We start from the raw sequence: 11,354 nt of genomic DNA on the forward strand, positions 1-11,354 counted from the left end.
CCATACCTGTGTGCCCTTTCCCTCCATTAGGAGGGAATTTTTCAGTTTGCTACATGTTTACTCTTGCCTCAGATCCTGCAATGACTCTTTCTCCTTATGCAGAGCATAAATGAGCTTGAAAAGCGTGATGTAAGGTGAGATTTGACACTTGTTCTCAATCACAAATTCAATGGAAAGAAAAAGGACTGACTCTAAAATGGCAAACAGCAGGACTTGTCACCTATAGTGTCCTCTGCCCCACTTCTGGGCATTGACTTATCCTTACATTTCCACTGTGTTGATCAGGACTGTACCTGTCTCTTCCCTATTGACTTGGATGGAAACTACCCTCAGTCAGACCAATACACAGGGCTTTGAAAATGCAGGGGTGAGTGAGTAGTTCTTCCTGTAGGCAGGAGAATGGTGCATTCTCATTTTATGTTTTTAATGGACTGAAAAGAGCAAAGGGGGGCAGCAGGAGCGGTATTAATTTTAAATATATAATTTTAAAAATGCTGCATAAGAGCTGATAACAGCACCACATTGGTTGGGTCAGAGTTTTAACCTGTCTGTACAAAGGCACCTGTGTGGAGGCAAGAATCAGTCAGAATATGTGGAGTAGACAGAAAGAATATTGAACCACTCCTGTTAGAAAGCCTAGAGAGGTGATGGAGAAAGGGAGGGAGACATTCAGATGTTGTCTTCATGGTGGCTGTGCTGGTACCTTCTACCTCTGTTGCGCACACAGAAGAAAAGCATGGGAAATTCAGATCCCTGAGGTCACGTTTTTCCTCTATGCTGTTTCACGCATTCTTATCAGTGTCTTTCAACAGCCCAGCCCATTTGGAAAAAAACAAGTAAAAACAGAGTTGCAGTACACAAGATGTCTTTGCCCAGAATGTGTCTACCATTTTAAAATGCTTCTACTAAAAAGCAGGACCTCTCATGATGGAATTTGTGTCAACGTGTGTGTGTATGTGCCCTTAAAGGAATTGAGGCCATGTCAGAAAGAAGGAAGGTCTTCTGTTTAGTTTTAATAAGATGGTCCTTGATTATTTGTTCCCTGAGATGAGCATTCTTCATATATAAGAAATTTCTGGCTGTAGCACAAATACTGCTATGCTAGATTGAGCTGAAGTTGGTCTTTGAACCTGTAACTTCAAAATTCGGAGGATTGTTGCACCCTTAGCATTTTGGTTTGTCACTGATCATCACTAATCCTTCTCTCAGAAACCATTTCAAGTGCACCTAGAAGAAATCTTAGAGATCTGCAGTATTTTATTTTGAGTGTTGTCGACATTTTACTGATCCATAAAGTGAGAAGTATTATTATAAATTGAGCAATGAAAAAACAGAGTTTATCCTTTAACACACACTTCAAAATGGGTTCAACTGCTTAAGTTTATCACTTCTCTTCATCCTTTTGTCTTACTTTGCTTTTCAGATTATCAGTTTATTAAATGTCTTCACACCACAGAAATCTCTGGAGGAGTTCCAGGATGTGTAAGTAAAACAGGCAGTAATTAAACTAAAGCTTTAGAGATGTGTGGGGCATTATGGTGTACCTTGAATGCAATAATTCAGCAACATACAAAGGCTATAAGCCCCTCAAGAAAAGATCATATGTAGTCTACACTGCAGGTAAACAGATATTCTGCATTCCCATATTGAGAGCACTTTTGACACTTATAAGGTACCAAATACCAGCTTTCCTAAGCGCTGTAATAGTGTGGAAAGCCTGCTTGTGGCTCTTCTTGAGAGGGTTAGTGTGTTTGCATTTGCTTTCACACACAGAGGAAGGGCTATGAGTAGTTAAAAGAGCCTGCTTTTGTGTTATTAGTTTGCTTGGGAAATGATGGCTGTTATGTGACTCCCCTGACGTGTGTGAGGTTTTGAAATGTGGCACTTCCTTTTGAAATAATTTCCCGTAAAAAAGACTGATGTGAAACATTTCCTCATTTCATATTTGTTTTGATATAACCTTTGACTGCATAAAATTACTTGCCTGGGGAACTAGTGCTAGGTGTAGAGGACAATTAGTATCTCCGCTGAACATTGCACTATTGCACAAGCACTACTTTGCGTAGTATGAAGCTGCCCTGAATGAAATGTTAAATATTCAGTGTTTTACATAGTTGTACTCCTTTTATCTTTCAGTCTTTCCCATAGTCTGTATACATTGCATGGAAATGTATTCCCATTCTCTACTTTAATATCAGTAGTGGTAACAGACAGATAGCAATGGCTGAAGTCAGGCGACTACTGTTCTGGTTTTGGTATATGGAATTTCCACATAATATTGTCACTGCAGACTTGTGCAGATCAGAGGACGTAACTAGTGCTGGAGAGAATAGAAGGCGTGCAGCTTACATTGAAATGGAGAGCTAGTGTTTTCCCCAAAGTTTGAGAGTGCTTTAATGTAATATTACAGTTATGAATCAGCTGTGCTTATCAGATGTCTCATAAGAAATTAGCTGATGCATTTAATGTATTAACTTACTGCTAAAGGGAATTGGGTTAATGTCCTGCTGAGGTTGTCTGTGAAGCTTATTTATCAGAAGCACAAGACCAATTAGTTGTAATGGGAATTGTGTGCAGCCATGCAATCTTAGGAGGATTTTGCATGGGGATGCATATTTTAGCCTCTCAGACATCTCTACTACTCTCCAATTCCTACATGTACTGTGGTAGCCATTCCTCATAATGGTCAAAGGCCAAGCAGTCGTGTCATTTGGTGCTTGTGGCTCTTCTGTTTTCTGCATGTTTCAGTGTCGTGCTGCCTGTTTGCCCATGTAGGGTACAGTCTCTGTCATGGGGAATGCACCAAGAAAGGGTCAGCAAACCACCTGTTTTGCTCGGTCGCTAAAAGAGTGGTGTCTCTGCAGTGAGATGGTGCAGTGAGAAATAAACACCACAATGGTACCGTTGCGAGTGGGCCCAGTCTCCAGCAGTGTTACTCCCAGTCTTCAGAAATAAAGTGAATTTTGAAGCAAGAAAAGGCATTGCTACTTATTTGGGATGATGCTGTGGTTCCTCTTCAATACAGACAATAACCCTATGACTTTGCTTTTTTATTCAGTTACCTGGTAATGGAGTTAATGGATGCCAATCTGTGCCAGGTCATTCAGATGGAGCTAGACCATGAGCGAATGTCTTATCTACTGTACCAAATGCTCTGTGGTATCAAGCATCTTCACTCTGCAGGAATTATTCACAGGGTAAGGGGCCTTTGGTTTAAAACTTAAGGCAGCATATGCCATCATCATGAAGACTTTAGAAACCACTTGAGTTTCTTGTGTACTGTGGATCAAAGCCCTGTCTCCCAGTAAAATGATTATAAACTTACGGGTCATAGTCCATCCCCTTAGCAGAGTAGCTTCATGCTTGTGTTAGGAAAGAGATTATTTGTGAACTTAATCAGACAAAAAGGTAATGTGATTATTAAAAATAAATAATAACCAAATAATAAGCACTGGAAATCATCAAAGTGATTATGATCTCTGAAACATGTTGGTAAATGTTATTTCTCCTGAAATTGTAGCTGGCTACATGCATCACACATGACGTTCAGACACTTTGAATTGATGTCATAGTGTGGTGCAAGTATTGCTTGATCAGGATCCGCAGAGGTCAGGGCATATAGAATTGGCATTTGCCATCATTTACGTGTGCTAAAACAAACGAAAAGACTGCTAAGTCTATATTAAATGCATCCTCTCATTTTGCTTTTCCACGTCAGAGTGCTGTGTCTGGTAAGGATGCGGTACCTGGCCGTGAATGCCAGAGGTAGTGCTATGTGTGATTGTTGACAACAGACGGAACGGTTCATGTGACTGTGAGCAGGAGGCAATTCTGAATGGATTGAAAATATACTGAGTAACTTCTTTATTGAAATGTGCTTTTATTAATTTGGGATTTCCAGCTGAAAAAAACAAATCCAAAAATGTTTCCGTTATGAGAGGAAGAAAAGAAGGGCTGATAAAATGCGTTACAAAGTGGATGTTGCTTTACAATATACAAAGGTCTCCTTTCTTGGCATGTTGTATGTTTAGCAAAGGTTGATAGATTTGGCTTCCAGATAGTCATCCAGCAAAGGATGAGTTGATTATAAATGAAGCATTAAAGTATCTCCACACGTACAGTACGGATGTCTCTATTAGGCTCACAGCATTAAAAAAAAAAAAAATATATATATACCCAAAATGGTACTCTAATACTAATCCTAGTTTCTTGAACTGCTAAATGCAATGAATTTAACACCAGTAGGCTCCTGCTACCCAGGTAAAGCCCCACAGTATGCCAAGTTAGAACATCTTCCCAAAGAGTCTGCAAGGTTTTGCTGTGTATTTACAAGTATTTCTGATAGTAACTGTGTCAGAAGAGTAAAAGAATATTTGAAGGGTGACCTAAAATATCAGTCCATGTCACAGCTGTGCCCAGCTTTATGAAGGACAGTCATACGTCTTTTCACTATCTTTTGCAGGATTTAAAACCAAGTAATATTGTGGTAAAATCCGACTGCACATTGAAGATTTTGGATTTTGGACTGGCCAGGACTGCAGGCACTAGCTTCATGATGACTCCATATGTGGTGACACGTTACTACAGAGCACCAGAGGTCATCTTGGGAATGGGCTACAAGGAGAACGGTAGGGCTGCAATTTCATAGCAAGCACAGTGCAACCTGAAGTGTAAGGTCTGCCTCTACAATTGTAAGGGGCACCAGAAGGAGAAAAAGAAAATGTAATGGGAAATGACATCTTGAATTTAAAAGGTCATTTAGAGCAGTTTCTCACTGTTGTGTACTGCAGCTACAGAATGTATTTGGGATGCAGTGCTGGTGAATTTATCAGTGTGGGTCTGCAGAGTAATGAGAAACTTCTTAGTTATGGTTGAACTTAACAAATACAATTAGCTCTTTCTGACCAGAATGTCTTTGGCTTCTGTGGCTGTGAAACAGTGTGGGAACCACTGGAATTGCTGAATGAGTCATGTGTTCCAAATTTGAGCTGGGTCTCTGAATTGTTTGAGGGAAGAAGAGGTACAAGCTGAAATATGGAATCCTAGCCCTTCCAGAATTTCTCCAAATCCAGAGCTAGATCTGAATTTCAGGAATGGTTTCTGTCTTTTTGATAGGTTTAGCTAAAGTCCCAGGTTTTGCTGACAGGTTTCATGTGGTCAAGATCTAGGTATAAATTTTGTAGTTTGCCTTTTTGTAATGGAAAGTAGAGTTGGAGAGAAGAGGAAAAAGCTGAAGCTAAAAAACCATGCATCTAATTTGTATGTAAATCCTAGATGTAAATAGGATTTTGGTCTGAACAGTCTGTGAGGGATCTGGATACCTCTTGGTCCCTGGAAAGATTGTGAAAAGCAGGTAGGGGGTGCTCACTATAGAGAAGCAGGTAAGGAAGAATTCACATTTTGCAGGGGATGAAGGGAAAACTTTATAAGTGATTCCCATTTTGTAACAAAACTGAGAAATGCATCTGAGTGCCAGGTAGACCAGGCAGGAAAGGAGGGGATACAACATATAGTGGAGAAAAATCCGCTATGACTCAGATTCTGCTGTCAAAAGCTACCACTTGTCTCTTTGACAAGGAGACTTTTCAATGACAAATACAGCAAATGTCAAAACCAGGAATTTATTAAAAAGTCTCCTACTTAATTTACGTTGAAGAGGTTAGCTAACCTGCAGAACTTTTACTAACAGCCAACTCCATCCTGTAAAGGGCAGTGAAGCTGATTTTGGGAGCTGATTCCATGACTTAAGCAAGAATAAATGCATGCTCACACAAACTCTTCCAAAATTAGCAAGTCTCTGCATGAATTATTTGTTATGTTTATGAATTTACAGTATGCATTTTAATATGAAAATCTAAAAAGTAGAGAATTATTAAGCAGAGCCTAAGTGTACAGAAAAATTTCTGAAAAAGGAGTAATCTTCCTTAAAGTATTTTGTAATTGATATTTTTGATAGAAATTTGAACTAGGCTCAGCACACTTTAGAGAGTTCCTTCTATTGTGAAATGAATTATTTTGAATTTTTTTTTTCTCCAGACATTTAGTAGATGATTACCATTGTTGTTGTTGTCCCTGAAAGGACAGAGAAAGCACTTGCTTTTCATGTGATTAAAATTGCACACAGAAAAAATTAGACACAGTTTTGTGATGAAGTACACAGCTGGGAAGGTACTAAGAATGTTTGCCACATCCAAAGGTCCTGATCAGATGCTCATTGAAGTTAACATAAAGACTTCCTTTGACTTTCCTGGGCAATGAATCTGGCTCAAGATGAATGATCTCATCTTACTTGTACAAAGCAAAAATAAAGTAAACAGAGAAAGAAAACAAAATATTTGAAAATGAAGGTCAGCTGTCCGAGGAGCCAGCCTGCTTGGAGGCTCTGATCCAGCTCCCAAGGAAGTCAACAGAAAGGGTTGTTCTTTGCTTCCCTGCACTGGCCTATGCCGCCACATTACTGAAGCTCCCCTACTTTTTTTTCCTCTTACTATGCACACTGCCTGTATAAGGACTGTTCACTGCTTTCATTTTCTTTCTGCACTTGGTTGGCTAAAGATGCATAATTATCACCAGTTTGCTGCACTTCTGTGGAAGGTCCCAAAACTTGTCACTATGAAGAAAACTCTGCCACTGCCTCAGGCATGCACTTGCTGTCCCATGCCCCTGATACCTGTTACCGTCCTTTTCCCAAATGGAACATTTCACCTTTATTTTGTTTTACCAAGAAATGAGTTGTTTGTTTGTTTCTTTGGTTTGTTTTGGATTGCTTTTGAAGGATAAAAAGGGGGAAGAAAAAGAGGAGAAACTGGTTGTGTAGGTCAAACATGACCACAAAATGAGGATTCAAAGCTGAGAAACAACGTAGTCTTTTAAAGCATTTGAAAGCAGTTTTTTCCCCGTCACATGGAATACAGGTCTTTTCTTTCTGTGCATACTGTGTCACTATCTTTCTAGCCTTTTTTCTTTTAAGACTTAAAGGGCAAAAAAACCCCCCACCCAAGTCAAGTAGATAATGTAACTATGCATACTGCATCTAAAAGCTGAAGGCAGGATCAGGAAGATAAGAAAGGCTCTTAGTCTTGTTGGTACTTGTCCTGCGAAGCGTTTGTTTTAGCATTTATTTTGAGTACCTACGCAGTAAAAAGCAGAGTCCACACAGGTCACACTCTTCAGTTCTTTCCAGTCGGTATGTAGGTACAGACAGATACATATAGATAGGTATCTATAGATAGGACATAGGTACAGATCCTGAAGCAGGAGTTTTAAATAACCCTTAAGGGTGGTATTTATCCATACGGCCTTTACTCGTGTGAGCAGTTCCATTTGGAACCTCTTGTGTACTGCTGCAGAGAGACTAAGTCCTGTAGGACAAAGACGAGATACTGCCTGGCTGCAAGTGGGATTTATTCCAGATGATCATTGTCTGGGTTTGGGGGTTTTTTTGCTTTTATTTTTTTCTAAAAAAAAAAAAAAAGTTGTTTTTTCCCCATAAACTCAGTGTATACCACAGGTCTGTGCAGTTGTTACTTGATCTTCCCTTGCTAGCTGTGGGCCTTTTCCCAAAAATGTTCATTTTAAACTTTTTCCACCATTGTTACTAACTACCGTTGAGCTGACTGACACAGCTTTTACTTATTTACTTATTTATTTTAGCTTTTGGTGAGACATGAAAAAAACCCAGCAAAACCACAAAACAAACTGTACTGTTCTGATCAACCTGCTCTTTTTCCCCTCCTTTAGGAGTGAAATGTCATAGTTAACTTTGCTTTTTTTTCCTCCTTCTTCACTTCCCTGTCTCTGCTGTTCTAGTGGATATATGGTCTGTGGGATGCATTATGGGAGAAATGGTTCGCCACAAAATCCTCTTTCCAGGAAGGGACTGTATCCTTGTGCCATTTGCTGCAGCTTCACCCGTTATTTGTTCCTCTCCTCCACCCCATCCCTTTTACCATATAATGACTATGCTAGGACTGTAAAGATAGAACCAAAAAGCTGAATCCCAGAGGTATGAGTAAATGAAAATAGCGCACTACTGATGTGAACAAAATTGAAAATGAAAAACAGATGCACAGAATTATTTCAGTCCAATAAGTTACTTTATTTTAAAACCTGTAATCATTCAATTTTATTTGGTCTTTATGTCATACTAATGAGCAATATAGAAAACAAGTATTATGATTGCAAATTGGATAGCTTTACTTATTATTCTTCAAAGGAAAAATAAGAAAAAAAGAAAAGAGTCCTAACTTGGCCTATCCAGTTCCTGTAAATCTGTTTTTCGGCTTTTATGTTTTGGAAATAGTGACTTCATAACATTTGTGGTGACATCATAATCTTTTGCTTGCTAATGCATCATGGATTTGGATTCATCTCAATGCTGTATGGGCTCAGACTTGAGTCAATACAACATTTTTTTTCTTTAAAACAAAATGAAGAATTTGACTCCCCCAGTTTAAGGCAACCGTTTATCTGCTGTCGTTTCCAAATTGGCCTGAAATCAGATTCTCTTGATTTTAAAATGGACTTTCCTTTACTTGCATGAGGTCTGTGTCGTTAGTTAAACTGTATTTCCCTCCCATCTTGTTCTTCTCATCTTGCGTAATATTATTTTTACCACTTCCAAGGTGGTGAAAGCAATATTAGAAAATGAAAACAAAAGAGGAGGTGTCTACTTAGCCTTCAGTTTATCACAGGCTAAGCCAGACAACCTGCTTTGTGATAGCTGGGAAGTGTAAGTAGTGTGTATTTTGCCCATCAGAATAAAATGCAGCAACATAACGTTTTCCACTTTCAGAAACAAAAAGGCATATTATTTTCAGCAGGTTGGCAGAAAGACACCATAAAAATCTGTCGTCAGCAGACACTGGCAGTTGGTGTGGAGAAAACCCAGCTTTTACAGACATGTAGGCATGGAAGTAATTATTTTTGTGCTGGGTCTTGAATGATTCCTGTAGTGTTTGTCAGAGTTAGGTCCTGCCTGTTCTGTTTTCACAGCTCTGTTGACTTTCTCTGAAAGTCTCTGCCCGGTAGCTAGGTGAAGATGCAGTTGTACTTTACTACCAGGTAGATGGGGAAACTGCAGGTACCTCCTGTTTGCTGAGGAGGAAACAGCAACATTGTACTGGCTTCCAGTCTTACAGGAATATGGACTGGAAAGTTATTGGATGCAAAACATGACAATGAAGTAAAAATGGTGTTTTTTATTATCAGTGGAATAAGAATTATGTTTTTTATTATTAGCGGATAGCTTTGAGATGTCACTCCATAGGTGCCGAGCTTTTCCTGCAACGTGTGGAGCAGCCTGCACACCCACCTTCTGCTGTCATCTGAATGTGCAGAGTAGCTCCCAGCATTCATGAGACCTGTAATTCAGTGTGATAGTTATGCTGTGTTTCAGTGGTAACAACACCTCAGAAACACCACCATAAGTCTTCCTCCAAATACTGTGCTCTCTTCCTCTTTTTTTTTTTTTAATGTACAAAGAAAAACTAAATGATCTACAATATACTTGAGGTTCAGCTGTAAATACTGAGGATATTTCCATTTAATCTATTTGGAGAGAAGTCTGATTGAGTTTTTAGTTGATAAGCAACTAGAATATAGAAAAAAAAGCTATTTCAGTGTAAAAACGTAGCACCGTGGTTAGTGGGTTGCTCTCCTTTTTCAACAACAAATGATATTTAAGAGTCATGTTCTTCTGCCCATTTCCAGAAGAAATAAATGCTATATAATTTAAACAATATAGCTTTTAAAAAATCATTCAAACATGAAAATTACTTTGTTTCTGTCTGGCTGTGACAACAACTTTTTATGACAGTGTCTTACTCAGGGATAACAATAGGATATTTTTAAAATACCTTTTAACGCTTCAGTATCAATTAAAAATAACGACTGAATTTTTGAACAAATGCAGAAAACATTGTATAAATTGTGGGATAGTCCTACTTTTTAAATCATTGGAAATCCCATACCCTGAAATGCAGTGTATGTGGGCCAGGTCACAATTGCTACCCATTGCTACCAGGTTTATTCAGGTCAGTTGGAAGTTAAAAAAAAAAAAAAAACCAAAAAAAACCCCCACCAAAAAAACACAAAGAAAAAAATGGACTCTGTACATTCATTTCCAAGTTGATACTCATTTATTAATCAGTTTGACCCCACAAATAAGAGTTTTCAGTGTTAGAAAGACTGGTTTGTGTATGGGTCCATATTATTTCCCCTCCCTCCGTGGCTGTTGATGAGCAGATCTAGTTTGCCTCCTAGATACAGGAAGAGCTGGAGAAGCATTTATGCAGCTGCAGGTAAACTTCACAGAACAACATTACAATAAAGCTTCCCTTGAGCTACTTAAGGCCTTCCAGCAGTGGGTTTTCTAGCTGAAAGAGGCAAGTCTGTATAGAAACTAAAGATTTCAGTTCTTTTTAGTTATTCAGAAGAATGTCTACTGTGTGCACTTCCTATCAATATAAGGAGCTTACTCATTTCTAGCCTGGAGTAAGAACATTCATGTATGGCACAGTATACATCTAAGAAAAATTTCACAGCTGCTGCCAAGTTTTATGGAAAGAAAAATTTTAAAAAGTTAATCTTAACTAAACCATCACGCTGAGTTACCATTGCACTTAGGTGCTGCTGACTTTAAATGAAATCTCATTTTTGAAGTCTTCATGGAAATTAAAACACGGAGAAGATTAATTTCAGATCATCTCATCTACATAAATAAGAAACTCTCTCTAAGTTGCTATAAGAAAGCTCTGAAATCTGTATAGAGTACAGGTACCAGTATATGATAATTTTCCTGGTTTCTATAAATTGTTATGCATTTTCCAAAAAATGTGTATGTTTCTTAGCTTTATTAAAATGCTCTCTGAACACATGTTCAGTTAACTGCTATTTTCATTAGCAAAAAGCTAAACAGTACTTGAAAATGATTGCTCTGTGAATATTGCTGAGGTATTTAATCTAATTGACCTAGTAGGACACTTGAGATACAGCAGGGTTAGAGGATTGGTTCATTCAAGTGCTGTCAGTTTGCGATCAGCCAGCTGGTTTTCAGAAAAGTAAGAACACCCTCTAGCTTCCTGGAGGGTACCGGGTAGAAATTGCATAGCAGGTACCTTTGTTCCTTGTTACTCACCTAAAGCAGACATTTCAAAATGCTGTCAGGGAGACTTCTTTGTCAGAAGTCAGACCCTCGTGAGAAGAAATCCACCTTTTGATCAATTTCCAGATGGATTTACAGACCAAAATATTCCTGACAAGTTCTGGTAAGCTTTTATAGTCCACTTCTGAGCTTCTTGCTCAGTGTTTCTTCGATGCTTATTCCACTCTTGTCTCAGTTAAATCAGAAAGAG

The 11,354-nt window shown here is 38.6% G+C and overlaps 1 protein-coding gene across 2 annotated transcripts in view; it reads left to right on the plus strand.

Annotated features, from left to right (window-relative positions):
- Window positions 1-11,354, plus strand: part of MAPK10 (mitogen-activated protein kinase 10) — a 94,273-nt gene that overhangs the window by 42,880 nt on the left and 40,039 nt on the right. Inside the window, exons 4-7 of one of the 2 annotated variants that reach the window (XM_009325985.1) lie at window positions 1,424-1,482; window positions 3,059-3,197; window positions 4,463-4,628; window positions 7,810-7,881. In XM_009325985.1, the coding sequence (XP_009324260.1) occupies window positions 1,424-1,482; window positions 3,059-3,197; window positions 4,463-4,628; window positions 7,810-7,881 (436 nt within the window). The remainder of the gene's footprint in view (window positions 1-1,423; window positions 1,483-3,058; window positions 3,198-4,462; window positions 4,629-7,809; window positions 7,882-11,354) is intronic. The other variant, XM_009325993.1, reaches the window with a different exon arrangement.

Source organism: Pygoscelis adeliae, unplaced genomic scaffold (genome assembly GCF_000699105.1).
Source record: "Pygoscelis adeliae isolate BGI_AS28 unplaced genomic scaffold, ASM69910v1 Scaffold610, whole genome shotgun sequence".
In the NCBI taxonomy this organism is placed as follows: domain Eukaryota; kingdom Metazoa; phylum Chordata; class Aves; order Sphenisciformes; family Spheniscidae; genus Pygoscelis; species Pygoscelis adeliae.